This window comes from Chinchilla lanigera, unplaced genomic scaffold (assembly GCF_000276665.1).
Source record: "Chinchilla lanigera isolate Chin_1 unplaced genomic scaffold, ChiLan1.0 scaffold00067, whole genome shotgun sequence".
NCBI classification, from domain to species: domain Eukaryota; kingdom Metazoa; phylum Chordata; class Mammalia; order Rodentia; family Chinchillidae; genus Chinchilla; species Chinchilla lanigera.
The window spans coordinates 1,021,232-1,042,576 of record NW_004955468.1 but is presented as its reverse complement, the minus strand read 5'-3'; the positions used below and the strand labels follow the sequence as shown (position 1 = coordinate 1,042,576).

Here is a 21,345-nt window from a genome sequence, read left to right as displayed (position 1 = left end):
GGCGGCGGCGGCGGCGGCGGCGGCGACTGCTGCTGACCAGGAGGCGCGGGGCGCATGGCCTCACCATTGGGGGGCGCCGGGAAGATGAACATAGGTGGCGCCAGCAAGGAAGGTGCGGGCCTCCGGGGCCCAGGAGCTGGGTGCTTCTGCCCTCGCAAGGGTGGAGGGGAGCCCCAGGGCCCCGAGAGTGCGGCCGCGCGCCGTCGGGGCGCCCCGACGCCTCCGCCAGCCCCGTTGAAGCGAAAGTGGCGTTCAGGGCCTTCGGAGGGGCTCACCCAGTCGAATTTGGGCTTTGAACCTGGAAAGGTGGTGTAGGCGGGCGGCGGTAGGGCCCGGGTGTGGGACTCGGGCGCCAACGGGGCACCAGAACACCCTTCACTGTCTCCTTCACCGCCCTCGATCTCCTGTGCCCCACGAGGTACCTCTCCCGGGGGTCGAGGGGCTCCAGGCGCCAGGGATCCCTGCTTCAGGACCTGAGCGTAGGAGATGGCGCCCGAGGTGGCGAAGAGGCCCCCGCCTCTGCCGCCTCCGAGGGAGGCTTTGGCTGTTAAAGGACCTGGGGCTGCCGCAGAGGACAAGGGCGTCCCCGACTTGAAGTTGACTTTACACAGCAGGCTCAAGCCGGACTCGGAAGCCGCAGACCCGGCCATTTCGCCTTCGCCCGTCTGGGGAGGCGCCCCTTCGCAGGCCCCGCCGGCCGTCTGGCTCTCGGCGCTGTGCTTGGCCTGGCTGTCTGTGGGGCCGGTGGCGGAGGTTGCCAGGGCTGGAGTAATACTGCGGTTCGGGGGCTGCCGGTCGGAAGGTGGCGGTGGTGGCGGTTTCCGAGGCTCCAGGGGTGTCGGAGGTGGGACTGGGGCCCCCGGGGCGGAGTCCTTTTCAGTTAGTTGCCTGGGCAGCGGCGGCAGCAGGCGGAGACTCGGCGGGTCGCCCTGGCCGCGGTGGCTTGCCTCCAGCAGGCCTCGGATCCGGGGCACCGCAGGGCCTGTGGGCTTTCGCCACTTAGACGGCACGGGCAGCAGGGACCCCACGGGGGGTGGGGGCGTTGTGGAGACGGCAGCCGCAGCCGCCTCCTCTGGAGGAGGCATCACTGGCGAGGGCAGTTCTAAGGTCAGGGGCAGGGGTGCGGGTGAGGCCTGGGGCTCCGGGGGTACCAGGAGTCCCGGGGGCGCAGAGCTGCCAGGGAACCAGACACCCAGCCCTCGAGGCAGGCGCGTGGCCGGGGAGGAGGGGGTCACCTCGGGCGGCACCAGGGATGTCCGGCGGGAGTCTGAGGTGCGGTTCGAGGCCTGCTCTTTTTGGGAGCCCCCGCCCGCGGACGGCTCCGACTGCACGTTCCCCATTTCCTACAGAGATCGGAGATCGGGGACTGCGATCAGAAAAACTGCCAGTCAGTGAGCTAAGGCTGAGAGGACCCCGAGGTGCAGGCTGAACTAGGACTTCCCGGTCTGCGTTGGCCCCGCCCCTATCCTGCAATATCAATATCCACCCAGCGCGGGTCTCTAGTCGTCTGTTCCCTAAGGCTCGTAGCTCCTGCCTACTTTCTCACGGCCCCTCATACCTGCTGTTTAGTCACTCGGCCCCCAATCCCTTCGTGTATTAATGTTCCATCTTGCTCCCTTGGTTTAAATCACATCTCTACTGTTTGGCCATGCCTGGGTCTCCAGGTGTCAACACTCGGGTCTTGTGGGGCACGGTGGCTTACATCTATAATTCCAGCACCCTGCCAGGGAGGCTGAGGCAGGAGAATCACAAATTCGAGCCCAGCCTAGGCAACTTATCGAACTACTAAAATTTTTTTTTAATAAAACTGGAGATGTAGCTCAATGCGAAGACCCTAAGCTCAAGCCCCAGTACTTAAATAAAAAAAGACATCTTGCCAGTCATCCAGTCGTCTCTCAGGCCACACCGCTAGTGATGGTAGTGTCCAGGAGCTCAAGCTCTTCTCCCTGCGCTCTAACCAGGCTCTGGAGGACTGGGCCCCGCTCCGATGTTCAGGGAGTGGACCCTCATTCCTGCCCTCCTCCTCCCCAGTCTGGGCTGACCTCTAACAAGTACTGTACCGAGTATTCTGATCGTGCTAATCCCTCAGTGCTCAACTCTGGGCCTCCTCTCACCCGCCCCCTCTGTCAATCATTTGGATCCCACCCTCTTCCAGAGAGCGACAGCCTCAGTCCTAAACCCTCCCCACTCCCTTCTCTACACTCAGGCTCCAGCCCTCTCCTCGAACTCCGCCTCGGCTCCTTCACCCAGAAGACTCCACTCACTGACTCCTCCAGCCGACCCAAGTTCAGATCGCAGCCCCTTGGGCCCAGGATAGGGCGGGGAACGGCCGTAGCAGAAAATAACGGAAAAGAACAGGGATGAGGGTGAAGCTACGTGGGCGAGACAGCCCGGGCGACTCGAGGTCTAGGCCCCGCCCCCTGGCTCGAGGCCACGCCTTCTGAGCCAGTTTGAGCCAAGGCCTTCGAGCCCTAAGCCCCACCCCTTTAGAAGGTTCTCCTTAGCCCCGCCCCTTCGGAATGCTCCGCCCTTCACCGTTATTCTCTCCCAAAGCCCCGCCTAAGGCAAACTTGACTACTTAGCTCCTCCTTTTTTTGGGGGGGCTCTCTTCTGCCCCGCCCATAAGGGAATGTATCCCTAAAGCTCCGCCTTTTTAGGGTTGGCTGACTCTCTCGAAGACCAACTCTCTTTCCTGCGCGTGCCCCAGCCTATCCACCGTGGACCTGCCCCTTCCTTGATGCACCCTCTGGGGAGGTCCTCACTCAGACCCTCCGACCCCGCCCTGTGGCCAGGGCACCCTGCTCACCCCACCCCTTTTTGAACCCTGCCAGGCACCCAGCCCCTCCCATTTCGAGCCCAAATCCTAGACCACCCTCGTTAGAGCCCAGACATCAGGTCCTGTCTCTGTGCCCTCCTAGCATCCGCACCAGAGACCAATGGGGCGGAGGAGTGGGAAACGGGGATCTCCTCTGGGTCCTGAGGAAATGGGGGCTGGGGGGTTATTCCTTGGAGCCGTTGCCGGGCTCTAGGACCCAGCGGGCAAGCGCGCCCGGCTCGCTCTCTCCCCTCCCCCAACCGCCCCCTCCCCCCCACCCGTCCTCCAGGTTCCCCCTCCTCCCCCCTCGCGCCGGCTCCCGGTGCCCGTCTCCAGCGCCGCCGGAGCCAGCGAGGGAGCTGGAGGGAGCAAGAGGAGGAGGAGGCCGCGTCGCCGCCGCTCGGAGCCCGGCCGGAGCCTCCCAGGCAGGTGCAGAGGGCGGCGAGGGGGCGGGGGCTGCCGGACCGCCGGACCAGAAGAGGGGGCGGCCGGGACCGCGCCGCGCCTTCTGTGCACCCGGGCCCTTCGCGGACCTTGCCGGGAGGACCAGGGGGTAGTGGCCCCCAAACTGCGCGGCAGCCATTTGGGCTACCAGTCTCCATTTGGGGGTCTTGGACTTCCTCCGAGGGCGCCCCATTCACAAAATTCTGTCCTGGACCCTCACCATTGAGGAACTTCAAGGACCACTCCTCCTGGGAACACAGATGTGTAGGGAGCATAGGGCACCCTGAAATCCCGGTGCCCCATCCCAGCTAGGCCCTAGGGGGGGACCCCTGCCCTCTTTCCCTGCTTCACCTGTTGTCGGGGGAGGCGGGCGGACAAAGGAAGCAGCGTCACGTGACTGCTCATTCACAAAATCCCATCCCATTGAGAAAAGGGGGCTGGGGGCGCTGCGGCTGCCCCTTCCCCTCCCAAGGGCTGGAGAAACCCGGCACCCTGCAGGTGGGGGAGGGGGCTAGAACTCGTTCCTTGGGTCCCTAAGGTTGGGACGCCAGGGTCCCTACGCTGGGCGGCTGAGAGGGGCTGGACCTGGACGCTAGTCCCGACTGCTGGGCGGAGGGCTAGATCCCCCTTGAGCTGGGGGGCGGGGTAAAGTGTTTCTGAAGGGTGCTGGAGAGGGGGAATCAATCCCCCCCATCTCTCCCTCTTGGCTTCCTTCGGCTGGGACCTGAAGCAGCAGGCTTGATTTTTGTGAATGAAATGCTCCCAGGATCTCTTCGGTCGCCCATTTCTGGCTTCCTTTGCCTCCATCTCTTTCTCGGCCTCTCTTTCTGGCCATTTCTGGTTCTCTCCCTGCTCCCTGCCCATCTCCCCGTTGCTGGGTGACTCAGTGAGCTTTGCATCCGGTCTCATTCATAAATCCGGGAAGGGGTGGGGGGAAGAGAGCCAGGGTTTCTCACCCAGCCAGTGGCCTGGGCGACAGGGTGCGGAGGCAGTGTTGGGGGAATGGGAGCTGAGTTGATGGGCCCCGAGAAAATACATATGCGCAGGAACCCTGCTGTGAGGGGGGACATGGGTGGGGCTGTGGGGCTGTGCAGGGAGGGAAGGAGACAGAGTTGAGGGGATGAGCAGGAGGGGGAGGGGAAGTGGAAAACCCAGGCTGAGGAGGTGGGGATGGGAAAGATGGGGGAAAGGTGGCTATGGAGAGAAGGGGTGATGGTGGGGAAGAAGATAGATATGAGAAAGAAGAGATGTCATAGAAAGAAAGAAGCCATGCTGGATGAAAGTGGGCCTGAGGGTGTTTGTGGCCAAGGGTGCAGTAGGTCCAGATGTGAGAGACGAAGATAAGAGAAAGACCAGGCTTAGGGGAACACTGAAGGGGAGAGCAGGATTTGGGGGTCACTGACTGTTGTCCCTGTCCTCCTCACCTCCTCCAGGTACATGGTGCGGGTCCGAGCCGTGGTGATGGCCCGAGATGACTCCAGTGGGGGCTGGCTGCCTGTGGGGGGCGGGGGCCTCAGCCAGGTGAGCGTGTGTCGGGTCCGAGGGGCCAGGCCCGAGGGGGGGACCCGCCAGGGGCACTACGTCATCCACGGGGAGCGCCTCCGGGACCAGAAAGTGAGCCACCCTGGGGCGTGGAGTTGGGTGGGACCCTGGGCGGCAGGGGCTGGGGCTGGACTGCAGAGGAGAGTCAGGACGTCTCCCGGCCTGGGGCTGTGCTAGAGTGTGGGAGTGAATATGTCCTAGGGAGAGGAGCTGGGAATTTCGGGAGCATGTGAGGTATCAGGCAGATTCTGTCCACTGTGTCTCCTGCTGGTCCCTCCTTACTGGTGTCCCTGCCCCCTTCCTGTCCCCCCCAGCCCCAGTCTGTTCCACAGGGGGCCTGCTCACACCCGACTCAGATCATGTCCCTCTTCCTCTCAGAACCCTCCCGTGGCACCATCTTACTCAGAGATCCTCACCACGAGGCCCTACACCAACTGACCCCTGTCTGCCCTAAGTATCTGGAGGCATTTGCTGGGGGTCTGCTTGGAAGTGTCAAATTTGGTGGACAGTTTAGGTTCCGCAGGAATAGCTGGGCTGTCTGGCAGGATTTGGAGAGACAATGTGGAAGTCTCAGCTGGGGATGTAGTGGGAAGATATGTATTGTTTTGAGAAGGCTGGAGGAGACTGGCTGGAGCGGGTGGCACACACCTTTCTTTAATCCCAGCGCTTGAAAGGCTGAGGCAGGAGGATTTCAAGTTCCAGCCCAGCCTGGGGTACACTGCAAGGTCCTGTCAAAAAAGAAAAGGGGGAGGAAAAAAAGAAAAGAAGAGAAAGGCAAAAGGGGTTGGGGGAAGGATAACATTTCACAGCAGGGGACCGATGTGGGGGATTTGAAAAGGTGGAGCGGTGTGAAGGAGTTCAGTGAGGTTAGGCAGGGATATGAGGGGACATTCGGGGTGTTGAGGAACAGCGCTCACATCTGTGGCAGCATAGTAAGAATGCTTTGGGGTAAGTTTACGGAAAATCAGTGAGGCTTCAGAAGGGGATGAAGTGTCATATTTTGACATGTTCGGTAAAGTCTGAGGAGTACAACGGGGTCAGAAGGGAGAATAGCTGCTTATCAGAAAGGGGCTAACGATATTTTTTAGGCATTCAGTAAGTTTGGGGGCTCTTTCTGGGGCATCAGAGGGAGATGTTGGAAACATGTAGGGATCAGGGACTGAGGAAAAGATTGGGTATTAGGTTGCATTCCATGAGGTTGGGAAGTCATCCTGAGATGTCAGGGTTTGGGGCGCACTTGAGATTAGGAAATGAGGTTGGTGGGATGCTGGAGGAGGATGCAGAGACTCTGAGGGGGAGTCACAGGTGTGGGTGGGGAACAGGGTGTCTGACCCAGACCTTCCTGCCCCTCAGACCACCCTGGAATGTACCCTGAGACCAGGCTTGGTTTACAACAAAGTGAACCCCATCTTCCACCACTGGAGCTTGGGTGACTGCAAGTTTGGGCTGACGTTTCAGAGTCCCGCCGAGGCTGATGAGTTCCAGAAGAGCCTGCTGGCCGCCCTGGCCGCCCTGGGCCGAGGTGAGTGCCATGAGAGGCGGCGGGCACTTGGGCTGGGATGAGGGGTAGGAGAAGCCAGCCCACACTCACTCTGCCTCTCTCCCTGCCCAGGCTCGCTCACCCCCTCTTCTTCCTCCTCCTCCTCCCCTTCCCAGGACACCGCAGAGACCCCCTGCCCTCTGACGGTGAGTCTGGCTGCCTCCCTGCTGGGAGGGCAGGGAGCCATTCCTGGTCTGTAGAACATTCCTGAGCACCTGCTGCGGCCAGCACCAGGACACATGCTGGGGACCCAAAATTAGGCTTACACTATTAATGTCAGTTCAATCTCAGTTAATCTAGTTTTTTTTTTTGTTTGTTTTATGGTGATTCATTTCCCAGTACTTATTGAGCACCTCCTGTGTACCAGGCAATGGTTTTTTAGGCACTGAAGATGCATCAGTGGGTAAAATAAAGTTCCTTTCTTCTTGGAACTTTTATTCTCATGTGGAAAGGCAGGAGACAAAGGATAGACTTTAAAAATTAATACATATAAAAGTAAAGGGGCTGGGCATGATGGAGCATGCCTGTAATCCCAGTACTCGGGAGGCTGAGGCAAGAGGATGGCTGTGAGTTCGAGGCCAGCCTGGGCTACATAGTAAGACCCTGTCTCAAAACAAACAACAACAACAACAAAATATTAAAAGAAAATGGGGCTGGGGGTACAGTTCAGGTGTTGAGCACTTGCCTAGTACGTACGAGGCCCTGGATTCTATCCCCAGTGCCACAGAAAGAAAAAGAGAAAATAAATTAATGATGAAATGAATGACAACTCTGTGTACTACTCAGGCTCCAAACCTTGGTGTCATCCTTAACTCCTTTTATTTTTTATGCTTCTTAGTATATTGTCAGTAAATATTGTTTTACTTTCGCAATGGTCATACCTGGTACCATCCAACCTCATCTAACTGAACCATCTCAGCAGGTTCTTGTTGCTGCCCCCACCTTACCCCCAACTCTCTGATCCCCACTCACAGCCAGGGGGCTCCTATTGACTGTTGAGTCAGATTACAGCTTCCCCTTCTCAGAACCCCCCCAAGGCTCCTGCTCACTCAAGGTAAGGGACAAAGTCCTTACAGTGGCACCTAAGACCCCACACTAACTGGTCCTGGGGCCCTGTCCCCTCACTCACTCTGCTGCAGCCACACTGACCCTCTTACTCTCACTCCCAATAGGGCGAGCACATTCCTGTCTTTCAGCCTTTGCATTAGCTATTTCTTTTGTCTGGAACACTCTTTCCCGTGTCTCAGTGCCCCTATTTCTTTTTCTTGTCTTTTCTTTTGCTCTTGTGAGACAGGGTCTCGCTACATTGTTCAGGCTGGCCTTGAACTCACTGTGTAGCCCAGGCTGGTCTTGAACTCTTGGCCATCCTCCTGCCTCAGCCTCCTGAGTGCTGGGATTACAGGCGTGCACCATGAAAAGACTGTTTTCTTATCTTGGTGTACTGCCTCTGTCCCACGGTAGAATGTCAGCTGTAGGAGGGCAAAGATCTTTTGTTGTTGGTATGTTGTTGCATATCCAGTTCCTAAAACAGTGCCTTGTATACAGTAAGTGTTCAGTAAATGTGTTGGATAAATTGAGAGACTGAACAAACGAATGCACAGAATGTTGGCTACATTTTGACACTTGCTGGTCACAGTGGGAGTTGCTGAGAATACCTGGAGGAATAGAACTGGTTCCCTGGGTGAAGAGAGGGGAGAATCTCAGGATAATGGGAAGAGAAGGTGGGGCACAGACAGTTTCTGTCTTTGGGGCCCTTACTCAAAAGATGTTGTGCTCTGGCTCAGACCTGTACAGTGGCCTTTGTGTCCTGTGTGCCGCGGTGCTCAGTAGGTGTATACGGTACTGAGGGAAGTGAACAGATGCAGTAAGGATCATGGTCAGGTTACAGAAAGGAAAACTAAAGATCTGAGGAGTGATGCTTCAGCTAGAGCCTGATTCTGATGGGAAGGAAAGCATGGTGGGGGCAGGGGTCCCCAAAAGGTGTGGTGGTGGGATGAGGCAGGAAGGTGGCTGAGTGGCCAAGGGAGAGGGGTTCTGAGAAGCGAGAAGATGCTTTGATGTTCTGTAGGTTGGTGAGCTGAGCAGTTATGAAGAGGAGTCTAATAAAAATAACCACCATTTCCAGCTCTTCCTGTACTTCGGGCACGCGCTGTGCCCTGTACAATGGGTCCTAACCACATCCTTACCAATAGGTACTATTATGATCCCCATTTTACAGAGGAGGAAACTGAGGCTCAGAGGTGAGCTCTGAGGTGAGAGGGACTTGAACCCAGGCCTGCGCGGCCCCAGAGCCCTTGCTCTCTATGGGAGGGGGTCTTTGTGGGGACACGGGCTGTGCAGGGGACTCTCCTCGCTGAGGCCGCCTGTCTCCCCCAGTCCCACGTGGACAGCGACTCCTCCTCCAGTCACAGCCGCCAGGAGATGCCTCCCACCGCAGCAGCCCCCATCGTCACCGTGGAGTCCGCCTCTGCCTTTGGGCCGACCACACCCCCTCAGCGCCGCTGCTCCTCGGCTCAGGTGCGACCCCCAGCGGAAGTTTGGGTGGATTGGGGACTGGCGCTGGGGTCTCTAAGGGGGCTGGCGCTGAGGCCCAGGGGTGTGAGAAGGCATACACAGATCCCAGGGAATGGCTGATTTGACTGCTGAGTGGGCTGAGAGAGAGGCCTGGGTTTCTCCGAGGGTTGGTGAGAGGCTTCGGATGTTTCCTGCACTCTTGAAATTTGGGGGAGTTGTGAATTTCAGAAAGTCTTGGGGGATGACTTGGACAATTTTCCCGGTATGTTAGAGGAGGCTGATACTCATGGGAAGGCTCCTTAGAACTGTTTGGTTCAGGCATGGTAGTGCATACTTGTGACACAAGCACTCTAGAGGCTGAGACAGGAGGATTGCTGTGAGTGCCAGGCTAGCTTGGGCTACATAGTGAGTTCAAGACCAGCCTAAACTTTACAGCGAGGTCCTACCTCAGAAAAGAAACAGACCAAAAACCAAAAACAAAAACGAAAGCAAAACAAAAGACTGCTTAATTTACATAGGGAGGCTTGGGGTGAAAGGCCCAGGGACTGGACTTCTTCATTCTAAAAAAGGAGGTGGCTAGGGTCCAGACCTGCAGGATCTGAAGGGGCTGGGTACTGGGACTTCTGGGTCTTGAGTGGCAGAACTGGGAACCTTGAGCCACTAGGCTCTAGATCTTCAAGGTATGGTGTTGGTATCTGGATTCCTTTGCGTGTCTCTGGGAAGAGAGGGTGAGGGACCTTGGGGGTGGAGCAAGCTGTGGTCTTGGATGTCGGAAGCCGGAGCCTAAAAGGATTTTAGGAACAGGGTCCTTAGAAGCCTGAGGCCTGTAGCTGGGTCTTGGGATTTTATTTTTATTTATTTATTTTTTGGGCATTACCGGGGAATGAACCCAGGACCTTCATGCTGAGCTACCTCCCATCCCCTGCTCTTTCATTTTTCTTTTAATTTTGCGACTGGGTCTCGCTAAGTCACGAGTTGCCCAGGCTGTGCTTGATTTTGTGATCCTCCTGCTTTAGCCTCCCAGTCATGGATCGCCGGGAGCTGGCTTCTAGGTTCTTCAGAGACTGGGATAGATTGTGGTGGGGGTGGGTGAGTCAAGGGCCTCGCTAACCCAGTCTCCTTGCCCTACAGAGCTACCCTCCGCTTCTACCGTTCACGGGGATTCCGGAGCCCTCGGAGCCTGTGGCTGGGGCAGGAGGCCCGGGCTGGGGTGGCCGCGGCTATGAGGATTACCGACGCTCTGGACCGCCCGCGCCTCTCCCCCTGTCCACCTGTGTTGTGCGCTTCGCCAAGACTGGCACCTTGAGGGGTGCAGCCCTGGGTCCCCCAGTGTCATTACCAGCCCCTCTTACCGAGTCTATGCCCCCAGCACCCCCTGCTCGCCCACCCCCGGGCCCAGGCCCCACCCCTGCACCGGCCAAGGCCTCCCCGGAGGCGGAGGAGGCTGCGCGCTGTGTGCACTGCCGAGCGCTCTTCCGCCGCCGTGCAGACGGGCGTGGGGGCCGCTGCGCCGAGGCCCCGGATCCCGGTCGCCTACTGGTGCGACGTCTCAGCTGCCTGTGGTGCGCCGAGAGCTTGCTCTACCACTGCCTGTCAGACGCAGAGGGCGACTTCTCGGACCCGTGCGCCTGCGAGCCGGGCCACCCGCGCCCTGCCGCGCGCTGGGCCGCGCTGGCTGCTCTCTCGCTGGCCGTGCCCTGCCTCTGCTGCTATGCGCCCCTGCGCGCGTGCCACTGGGTCGCCGCTCGATGCGGCTGCGCAGGCTGTGGGGGTCGCCACGAGGAAGCTGCACGGTGAGGACCGCCTGGCGGGTCTCGTAACAGGACGAAGGACCCAGCACTGAGGGTCCAGGATCCCGGACTCGGATTTGGTTTGAACCTAAAACTCAAACCTAGGCACATCTGGAACTTGGAGCTTGAGTTTGAACTGAGAGGTCCCAGACCTGGAGGCTGGGCCCCAAACCTAGGACTGAGTGACCCTAGACTCAGCATCATTAGGATGTCTGGCAGAGGTCCTGAGTTGTGGATTCTCCATCCATCTTCCCCACTGAGGAGACTCCCGACCTCTCCAGACTCTGCATCTCAGAGGGCCCTGGGGAATACTCAGATCCCAGAGCGACACTGGGACGTCAGACTCTTGACCCTGGCCACATGTCCAGTCCAGACCCCTGCCACACCTGGCACCATGAACTCTTAGATTACAGCCCCAGAATTAGTCAGGAGTTGCCAATATCTGATCTTGCCTGCGTCCAATTACTCCCAGATCTTGTGACCAGAGGATCCACAACCACCCCCAAGTGGTCCCTGAATGTTCACCTGAGACCTGGTGTACCCACATCTGACACATTCTGTAGCTCCAGAATTCCTGAGACACCAAACCCTCCTGGGCTTGAGACTCTGATATCTGGAATCACCAGACACTGGCCCAGAGTCCACCCACTCACGCGTGCTCACAGACCCGACCTTCAATCCAGGAAGCCAAGATGTCCAGGTGACTCCGGATGCTGTAGGACAGCAGACTGAGCTGCTCTCTCGCTGTTCTGAGACCTTGTACTGAGACCTTGGATGTGCTCAAACGTGAGGTACTCTCTGACCAAAATGGTTTGGGAGCTCCCATCTCAAGCTCAGCCAGGCTCCAGATACCAGACCCCAAGATACTGTGGGAGCCAGGGATTGAAGACTTCCACACACCCTACTCACCACAGACCAGTGTTCTCGGGGGTTTTGGTTCTCATATATGGATTCTGAGGTGCCTGTTACCCCAGCTGTGTGACTGAAGGCCCCGGGCACCTCAGCCCAAGACACTGGTTTCAAATCCTCAAATAGCCTTCCTCTTCCAGTCCCCTTGAAGCTGGATTTTGAGACCCAAAATGTCCCAGAGTCAATCCCTGGCTTCCTTCCAGCCCCACATCCCTAGTCCCCGATGGTCATAGCAACCCAGACTTCTGATCCCTTGGCCCTCAGTGACCCCACCTGAGTGACCCCAAGGTGCTTTAAGAGCACTGGATCCAAGACTCCAAGGTGCCACTGACCCCCAGCTGCAGGACTCAAGCCCCCACAATATTGGGATTGTTCCTGATCTGAGATCGTGTTTCCTTCATACCAGAGACATTCAGATCCGAGATGCCCCAGAACCCTAGTACCCTCAGACCCCAGATTTCTGTTGCCTCAAATTTCTCTAGCCTATGAAACCCCAAGATGCCTCTACACCAGATTCCCCAGCCTCCACTCATGAATTTGCCATTCATGGCCTCCTGAAGCCCCAAGTTTCCAGACTCTGGAATTCTGGTCCCCAGGACCATAGCTCAAGCCCCCAGCAATCCTCAATCCTTATCCTTTATCTTAGGGATAAAGCACTACCATTCTGAACCCACAGTCCTGTATTCCCGAATCCTCTGGAACTCCCCACTTCCACCTATAGGGCCCAGCATGGCTACTGATGACTGTATAGGCTGTTGGCTAAGCACAAGCACACAGCTGTGGTGGTACATGGACTGCGGCTAAGGCTGCTGGCCTACCTAGGCCTTTAGAAGAAGGCCTGCCTTTTTATTATTTGCACATAGGCACCTTCTGGACTAGCTACAGCTCTGTGGGGACCCCTATCATGCCGGCCTTGTAGATTCTCCTCCAGACCCAATCCTGAGCCCTAACCCAGGTCCAAGGCCATCCTTCCATTAACTTCTTCCAACTCAGAGTCAGGAGTTGCTTTTGAAAGCCTGTTTCATGGCCCCGTGAGGCTCCTCTTTTGGGGAGAGTGGGATGTCCAGGGTACTTAAAATCTGGTGTCCTGTATGGGGGGGACTCAGTTCTTGGAGCAAGATAGCCTCAATTATTTCATGGGCTTGGGGCCTGCACATGGCCCCAAACATCTGGAAATGTGCAAACCTTTCTTCATTACCCAGATTTGAATGGCCTTGTGGAGTTCAAGGGATAGATCCTTCTATCGATTCTTTTAAATTATTAACTATTTATTGCATCCGGAACCTGTGAGACTCAGCTCTCCCAACCAGACCCTGGGATGGGTGAGAGAAGGGGGGGTGTCCCTCCCATTCCCACTCTGCCCAGCTCTCATCACTGTCAGACCCACCAGAGCTGAGGGCTGAGGGACTGGGGGCTGGGGCAGCCTGGGTCCCCATCCCCCTCTCTGTGCCTCGGTCTCCCCCCTTCCATGGCGGGCGGGGGGAAGCTCCATTCTTAACCTACCTCGTTTTAGGGAGGGGTGGGACAGGGGACCAGAGTGCTGCTTGGTGCTGTGGGATCTTCGGATAAAGTGGTGGGGGCTGGGGAAGGTTCCCAGCCCCTACCCCCAGCGCCGCCTCTCCCAGGTCTCCCAGTCCTGCTCCCTGCTGATACCCACCTCTGATCCATGATTCCCCTTCATGGCCCCCAAGTCAGGGGCTCATGGAGGGCTGCCCTGGGAGCCAGGAAGACCTCAGACCCTGGAACCCCCGGGCCCAATTTCCCAGCTGCTTGCCCCTCGGATTGGATGCTTGGCCCCTAGACTTGGGGGAAGCACCCCAACATTTATCTTCCTGATCTTGATTCCAAGCCAGACTATGACCTCAATATTGTTAGCATCAGTGCAGGCTGGGAGGATGGGGGCCAAAGACCCAGCCTTGTCATCGGGGGGAGGGGGGCATGAGATCCGCTCCAAGAAATGTCTGTGACAAAGTCTCAGCCTGTGGTCTTTATTTTCGTTGCCGTGCCTTGTCCACTTGCAAGACTGACGCACCAACCACCTACCTCAGTTCTTCCTTCCTCTCCGCATCCTTTAGTCTCACGCCAGCTGTCCTGCTGAGTTCCCTATGTGCAGTCACTCGGCAAGTGCATTCACTGTGCACCTGTTCTGTGCCAAAGCCTGTAGTAAGCGCTAGGGATAAAGCAGTGAACAGAACAGACAGAAATCCTTCGCACAGGAGTTCATAAACTTTATCCTGGCGGGGGGGGGACCTTAAGTAGGTGACCTAATCTGTTAAAAATGACATATACCATAGTGGATGAATAAGCATAAGGGATACAGGTATTTTTAGCCAGAGTGGCCAATGTAGGCCTCATTCAGTAGCTGATGTTTGAATAAAGCCATGAAGGAAGTAAAGGGTCCATACCTGTCTTCAGGGAAGAGCATTCCAAGTAAAGGGAACAGCCAATGCAAGGGCCCAAGGTAGGGGCCTGGCTTGCCTGGTTAAGTCTGAGGAACCTCGAGGGAGTTAGAGCATCTGGAAGGGAGAAAGGAGATGAGGGCAGAGAGGTGACAGGACAGATCTACAGGACTTTGCGGACATTGTGTGGACTTTGGCTTTTACCCTAAGTGAGGTGGAGCCACAGAAGTCTGGGCATGGGAGGGATCTGACCTGACTCACATGTCCAAGGGTCACCAAACAGACACTTGGAGGCGGGGCAGGGTGACAGTGAGAAGGCTGCTTTGATTGCCCAGCAGGAGACAGTGGTGGATGAGGCCAGGGGGAGGGCAGTGGGGCAGAGAGAAGGGAGTGGTCCTGATCTACAAGGGCAGATGGAAAGATATGGTAAATGTCTACACTTAAAAAAAAATTGATTATAGTAAAAGACAAATTGGGATTAACACCCCTCATAATCTACTGCTCATTTTGAACACATTTACCCCATTGCTTTTGTCACTTTCTTTTTTTTTTTTTTTTTGTCTTTTTTTTGTTTTTGTTTTTCTGCCGGTACCTGGAATCAAACTCATGACCTTGCACTTGCCAGGCAGGTGCTGTGCTGGTGAGCTAAATCCCCAGTCCCTTTTTTGTCTTTTTAAGACAGGGTCTCTCTATGCAGTTCAGACTGGACTTTAGTTCACTTTGTAGCCCAGGCTGGTCTCAAACTCACAACGATTCTCCTGCCTCGGCCTCCCGAGTGCTGGGATTACAGGCGTGCGCCACCACGCCCAGCAAAAGCTTTTGTCACTTTCTAAAGCAGTTTTGGAAGTCCTCTTTATGAAGTGTGATCAAAAATATGGGGAATGTTGCTGCCAAGGGCCATCCAAAAAACTCGTAAAACATTACAGTGTATACTTATCCACCTTATTCACCATATCTGGCACGTGTGACTTCCGGCTCTTCTCCGAAGTCAAAATAACCATAAAAGGTAAACATTTTGAATCCATTCAAGACATCTAGGCAACCATGACAGTGCAATTGAAGACATTCAAGAAAAAAGAGGTATAGAACTGCTCCAGAAAGTGGCAAGGCCCGGAGTGAAGGCACACGCCTGTAATCCCAACACTCAGGAGACTGAGGCAGGATTGCTGCGAGTTTGAGACCAGCCTGGGCTACAGAGTGAGCTCAAGGCCAGCCTGAACTGCATAGTGAGGCTCTATCTCAAAAAAAAAAAAAAAGAAAAGAAAAGTGGTAAGAATGATTCAGTGTGTTCAAAGCAAGGGGAAGTATTTTTTGAGGGAGACTGATGGCAATGTGTCTTTTACTATAATAATTTTAAAAATTTAAACACACACCATATTTTTTCACTATAGTTCTCCTGTGTGCGTGTGTGTGTTGGGGAGTAGGGAGTGGTTAAATAGGGTCTTGCTAGTTATTTCAGGCTGGCTTTGGACTCACTGTGTGCCCAGGCTGGCCTTAAGCTCATGGCAATCCTACTGCCTTAGGCTCCTGAGTGCTGGGATTACAGGTGTACACCACACACCTGGCTCACACTTTGTAGTTTGAAAGTAGAGCTCACAGATTTGTATATGGAATTTGATAGAAAGGAATCAAAGCTGGTGAAACAGCTCATAGCTCAGTGGGACAGTACCTGCTTAGCATGTGCCGGGTACTGGGCTCAAGTACCAAAAATTTAAAAAAAGGAAGATGAATAGAAGTTTTTGGAATAAACACCTTTGTGTGTGTGTGTGTGTGTGTGTGTGTGTGTGTGTGTGTGTGTGTGTTACTGGGTATCAAACCCAGGGCCTTTGTGCTAAACTATATTCTCAGCCCTTATTTCTTAAGATAGGGTCTTCCTAAGTCACTCAGTTGCCCAGGCTGGGTTTGAATTTTCCAGCCTGCTGTCCAGTCTGACTGCTGAGTTTACAGGGGTGTATACCATGCCCAAGATAAGTAAATTTTATTTTTTTATTTTTTTATTTTTTGTCTTTTTGAGACAGGGTCTCGCTATGCAATTCAGGCTGGCTTTGAACTCACTTTGTAGCCCAGGCTGGTCTTGAACTCAAAGCGATCCTTCTGCCTCAGCCTCCTGAGTGCTGGGATTACAGGCATGCACCACCACGCCTAGCCAACTTTTAATGTTTTATTTGGGTTAATAAACATCCCCATGAGTGCCCAGATTTGGGGTAGGCAAGAATATGGAGACACCAGATTAAAAGCAGGGTCTGCCCCTAATAAATAAGTTCTGATCCTTGTTCTTTCCTGAGTTTCTGAGGCTCCCAGCCCACTCCTACTCCCAGTGGAATGAGGACAATCAGGGAGATATAAGAACTAGAATAATAATTTATAACAATAGCAACACAGCCAGTGGCCGTAGTAACTAGGCTCAATGGTTAAAAAGTATGGAATTTGTGAGTAACTGTTGAATCCTGGCACCACCATGAATGTACTGTGACTGTGATTTTCCATAAACTTCCTCTGTAAAACGGAGATAAGATTTAACCCAGTAGCAAACATTAAATGCTCAATATATGCGAGTTGCTTTTCTTGAGCACACCCTATGTGTCTGTTAAGCAATGTTTTTACGTTAAGAACTAGTCAGTCCTCACCGAGAACTTTAAGCGCAGGTACTATTCCCACCCTTTGGAAGCAGCTTGGCAGGAGCTGGCCAGTGGAGTCAAACCCTAATCCTGTCTGCCGGCTTCCTAGGGTGCAATCTCCTGTTTAGGATGGTGTATCGCACCTGCTTCCTTATCCTAGGGATGCAGAGGGGTGGAGGCCTTAGGGGCACGTTGCAATCCGGGAGAGGATGGCCTAGCTCCAGTCGTGAGTGTGAGCGGTGAGCCAGGATTCCTCGGTCTCTGATGTAATTAAGGGGCAAAAGGAAGAGGCAAATTTCTGCGTTTGGGACAAAGTTGGGTGAACAAAATTTGCTTTGGGGTGCTGTAAAATTAGAAGGCAACTGAGGGAGACTGAGGAAAGAGATCGAAGTTGCTTCTATGTCGTCACAATAGAGACCCTCACTAGCCTGGTCGCCAAATGCCGGGATCCCCCCTTTCCCCGCCCTCCCAGGAATTTATAGCCCCTGACAGGTTATTTGAAGGACCGCACCGGTGGACCTGGGGGCGGGGCTCTGCCTTCCCTTGCACCAATTGGAGCACGGAAGTTCCTCAGCGGGGAGGCGTTGATTGGTCGGGGCCTACAGCGCGCAGCGAGCTTGGCGATGGGGCGGAGCCTGCCACCCGCCGGAAGGGGGCGCGCGCCAGGCCCGGAGGCGACGCTTCCATGGAGGGGGCGGAGGCGGGCACGCGGGACGGGGCCGCGCTGTCCCGGGACCTGCTAGCCCTGGGGTAAGCGGGTGTGCGGTATGCCGGGGGGTGCAGGAGGGAGTGGGCTGCCTCAGACGTGGACGGAGAAGGCTTCGCACTGACCCCTGCCCCGCCGCAGGTACGGGCCTTTCCCGGAGGCGGCGTCGCGGGGCGCCTCGTGCCCAGACTTCAGGGCGCTGTGCGCGCGACTGGCGGCGGAGCTGGCGACCCTGGGCGCCCTGGAGTGGCAGGATGAGGGCGCCGAGGTGTTGAGCGTGGGCGACGGTGCGTAGGGAGTCGGAGGGCCGGAGGGGTGGTGTCGCGGGTCCCGCGCCCTGACGTCTGCCGCCTCCCGCAGGCCCCGGCGCGGAGGAGGAATTTCTGCGGCAGCTGCCCGGCCTGCTTCGGGCGTTGCATTGCCCGGATCGCGTGCTCTGCGGCGGAGAAGGACGCGCGGCCGAGCTGCGGGAGCCGAGCGCGAGCACCCGCCTGCTGCGTGAGCCCCGGCGGCCCGGGGATGCGGAAGTGGGCGAGGCCAAGACCTCCGGAGTGGGCGGGCTCAGCCTGTCGGGAGGCGGGGCCAGGGCACTGAGGCCCGCCGGAGTGTCCGAGGCGGGTGGGGTCAGAATTGGGGCGAGCGTCAGATTAGAATTTTTATGAAAGAGTCTGAAAGCACAAACGGATTGAATTGGAAGGGGCAGGGCAGGTGGTTTTGAAGTGGGCGAAAGTCGAATTCCCAAGAGGAGCCAGGGATTCAAGTTAGTGATGCTTACTTTGAGGCGGAGCCTGGGCTCTGGGTAGGCAGGGCTAAAAAGTGTTGCAGTCTTCCCTCCTTGCACCTGCAAAATCCCTTTCCCTATTTTTAGGCTTTCTGTGCTCCGAGCTCCAGGCTGCCCGCCTCTTGCGCTTGCATCCCCCTCTGGACTCCATCCCTGCGCCGCCCCTTGGGAAAGAGACAGAGGAAGGAGCTGACATGGTCCAGGAACTGGTCCTCACCCTCCAAGCCCTGAGACTGCCTATACCCACGCTGGGGACCCCTGCCAGCCAACTGCTCCGTGAATTACATGCTAAGGTAGAGAACCAGGCCCTGCCCTACCCCACCTTGCTTGGGGAGAGCATCATTTCTCCAGAAGCAGCTGTAGCAGGAGTTCCCAACTACCAGAGTGTTTTTTCTAGCTGTAGCCACAATTCTTGTTTTTATGGTCGGGGTCCTCTGGGCCGAGGGGGAACGGGGATCCATGGAGCTGTCTGTCCTGTTTCTGCCTCAGTTGACCTCTGACTTCTCCCATCAGATCTCTGAGCTGCTGCCTTCCTTGCCCCCAGAATCCATGCGGCCCCTCCTCAGCCACCCACTGGATGCACCCCGATGGGTAAGAGTGTGTATGGCAGTGTGTGAATAATGCCCCCATCCAGAGAAGGGGGTGAGAGGTGCTGCTGGCATGACCGAGACCTTTTCTGCCAGGAAGCGCTGGAATCTCTGTCCCAAAGCCTGAAAGATCAGTACTGCTGCCGCCGCTGCCTTCTCCTCAAGCGCCTGGACCTCACAACGTCTGCTTTCCACTGGACCGATCGGGCAGAGGTGTGAGCAAAGGACCCTGGCAGGAACAAGGAGGCCCAGTTGTGGGGGCCACAGCTGTAGAGGGGAGGAAGGAGGGCCAGGAAGGAATATTACCTCTTAAAGGTTCTGAGGCACAGGCCATTTTATACTCTTACAAAGTTTGTGGCTTCTATAATCTCAAGGCCTCCCCAAAAATTCTAGCACTGAGCTGGGAGTGTCATTAGTACTCACCATACCCCTTTGGAGTGATGTAGGCAGTGAGGGTATCTTAGTCTGTCTTGTGTTACTGTGACAAAATATCCGAAACTGGGTACTTTATAAGGAAAAGAGGTTTATCTTGGCTTACGGGTTTGGAGCCTGAGAAGTCCAAGCTTGGGCACCCAGATCTGGTGAGGGTCTCATGCTGTATCACAACATGGTGAGTGACATCACAGTAAGTGCACTACAAGAGTGGATAATGTAGAAGTGGACAAATGTGGAGCGAGTGGCTCACTTTATAACATCTAGCTCTTTTAGTAGCTCATCCAGGCCAGTGAAACCTAACCCACTCCTGCAGCACTGGCATTAATCCCTCCCAAAGGTGATGCCTTCATGACCTGATTAGCTCCCCCTTAAAGGCTCTACCAGTTCTCAGTGCCATTGCACTGGGGACCAAGCTTCTAGCACATGACCCTTTGGAAAACAAACCACATCCAAAGCATACAGTGGCTGTGAGTGGAAGGTGACAGGTCCCTGGGGAGGGCTCTTGTACCTTCTCTATGTGCCCCATCCTCAGGCCCAAGGAAAGGCTATGAAAGCAGTGCTGACCCCACTCCGAGAGGTCCTGACCCCAGAATCTGACGTCTCCATCGCACACGTTCTGGCTGCCCGAGCTGACCTTTCTCGACTGGTTCCCGCCACCAGTGTGGCAGCCCGCCGAGGGACCTGCTGTGCCATCAACAAGGTGGGGGAGGGTCTGGCATCCTGGGCCTTCACATCGGCCTCTCAGCCCTTGCCCTGGTCCACAGTTGTCCTTGCCTCTCCTGATCCCTGCTTCCATGTTCTCCCTGCTTCCTGGCCTCTAGACTCCCCACCCCTAATCTACCCACTTCCTGGGACAGCTGGAAGGAACTTTCAAACCCCAGAATCTGGCCATGGAGTTCTCTAGTTCAAAACCTTTCTGGGGCATCCCAGTGCTTTGAAACCAAAGTCCAGCCGTGAGTCAGCACCTTCCTCTGCAGCTTGGGCTTAAACTCCTTCCCATCACCTCACCCTGTTTTTTTTTTTTTTACCCTGTCTGTTTTATTGGTTTTTAACCGTGCTTTAAAACAGAACTACTCTCTATTTTAATGATTAAGTATCTGGTCTCATACCTCTGACTAAGCAGTCTTAAACTTGTGGTGCGCAAATTTATGGATACTTAGAAAAAACCCACTACTTTGCTAGAAGTGTTGTAAAAAGCCCATAAAGGAAACACAAAATCAAGCTGCTCTCTGAACTTCTGCCGCCACCCTTCCTTTATTTCCTGTCTGCTGAGGCCCTTGTAGCCCCCTGAAAATGTCACGCTGGTATCTTCCAAGAGTCCAGCCACTGTGTACAAACAATCAACGTGTGCTTTTCCTTCTTCAGCCTCGAGCTGTTCCCTTTGCTCTCCAGCCCCTTTACCTGAGAGATATTTCTCTGAAACTCAAGTCTAATCAACTTTCAGGTACTTATGGGTGATGTGCCAGACCGAGGAGGCCGCCCGAATGAGCTGGAGGCACCCATGCCCACCTGGCAGAGCCGGAGAGAAGATGGAGGAGGGCGGAGGGCAGGCCGCCAGCACTGGGGCCAAAAGAAGAAGAAGAAGAAGAAGTAAAGGAGAGTGGGGGCGTCTATCATGAGATGCTAATGGCACTGGTAATCTTTGGGGAGTCAGTTTGAGGGTTTTCCTTGGCACCTGGCACCCAATCCCCTCTCCCCTATCTGAAGGCTCCAGATGTTATATACCCATCCACTACTCAACACCAGAACCATGTTCTCTGGAAAATAAATTTAATTTTCAAAGGAAGTAGGACCTGTTTCTGTGGGAACCAGGTCAGAGGTACATGGGTTTGTGGAGGGGTGGGGGTCTCTGCCCTGGCTCTGGACAGGTCCCTGCTCCTCTGACTCTACAAAGTCTTTCGTTCCTTAGCAACACATCTGTCCCTGTGGGTGTAGGGAAGGAGCGATTCAGATATGAGACAGGACTTATCACATTTCCACCCCAGGCCAGCCCTCTTCTAGGCACTGGGGATACAGCAGTGGAAGACATAGATCAAAGTCCCCGCCCACCTGGAGCTGACATTCCTAGTGAGAGGGGCAGACACCAAACAAGATAAACAGGTGAAATACATAGTTTTTCAGACAAGAAAAGCACTATGGGAAAAATAAAGCAAGAAGGCAGGATTGGCAGTGGGGAGGACCATGTCTTTGAGTATGGTCAGGAAGGCTTCACTAAGGGGCTATCACTAGAGCAAAGTGCCAGGCAGGTTCTCATGGGCCTGATGG

The 21,345-nt window shown here is 55.5% G+C and overlaps 3 protein-coding genes across 9 annotated transcripts in view; 2 read left to right on the top strand and 1 right to left on the bottom strand.

Annotated features, from left to right (window-relative positions):
* Nucleotides 1-3,046, bottom strand: part of Ggn (gametogenetin) — a 4,983-nt gene extending 1,937 nt beyond the window's left edge. Inside the window, exons 1-2 of the mRNA XM_013522470.1 lie at nt 2,265-3,046; nt 1-1,343 (exon numbers count right to left, since the gene is read on the bottom strand). The exon at nt 1-1,343 is cut by the window's left edge and continues 26 nt beyond it. Coding sequence (XP_013377924.1) covers nt 1-1,340 — 1,340 coding nt within the window. The 5' untranslated portion in view covers nt 1,341-1,343; nt 2,265-3,046. The remainder of the gene's footprint in view (nt 1,344-2,264) is intronic.
* A 35-nt stretch (nt 3,047-3,081) lies between these two features.
* Spred3 (sprouty-related, EVH1 domain containing 3) lies at nt 3,082-11,613 on the top strand. 7 transcript variants are annotated; one of them, XM_005399852.2, is made up of 6 exons: nt 3,082-3,240; nt 4,693-4,780; nt 6,155-6,323; nt 6,414-6,487; nt 8,718-8,858; nt 9,987-11,613. In XM_005399852.2, exons 2-6 carry the CDS (start codon nt 4,697-4,699, stop codon nt 10,650-10,652), a joined length of 1,134 nt encoding a protein of 377 aa, XP_005399909.1. In that variant the 5' UTR covers nt 3,082-3,240; nt 4,693-4,696; the 3' UTR covers nt 10,653-11,613. The 7 variants fall into 7 exon arrangements, with proteins under 7 accessions (XP_005399909.1, XP_005399906.1, XP_005399907.1 ...); XM_005399849.2 differs by having other exon boundaries at nt 4,693-4,873; XM_005399850.2 differs by having other exon boundaries at nt 3,082-3,244; nt 4,693-4,873.
* Nucleotides 11,614-17,010: 5,397 nt separating this feature from the next.
* Nucleotides 17,011-20,866, top strand: Fam98c (family with sequence similarity 98, member C). The gene is made up of 8 exons (XM_005399847.2): nt 17,011-17,321; nt 17,419-17,564; nt 17,638-17,775; nt 18,146-18,351; nt 18,572-18,649; nt 18,742-18,858; nt 19,613-19,780; nt 20,525-20,866. Exons 1-8 carry the CDS (start codon nt 17,011-17,013, stop codon nt 20,672-20,674), a joined length of 1,314 nt encoding a protein of 437 aa, XP_005399904.1. The 3' UTR covers nt 20,675-20,866.
* Nucleotides 20,867-21,345: the final 479 nt, after the last annotated feature.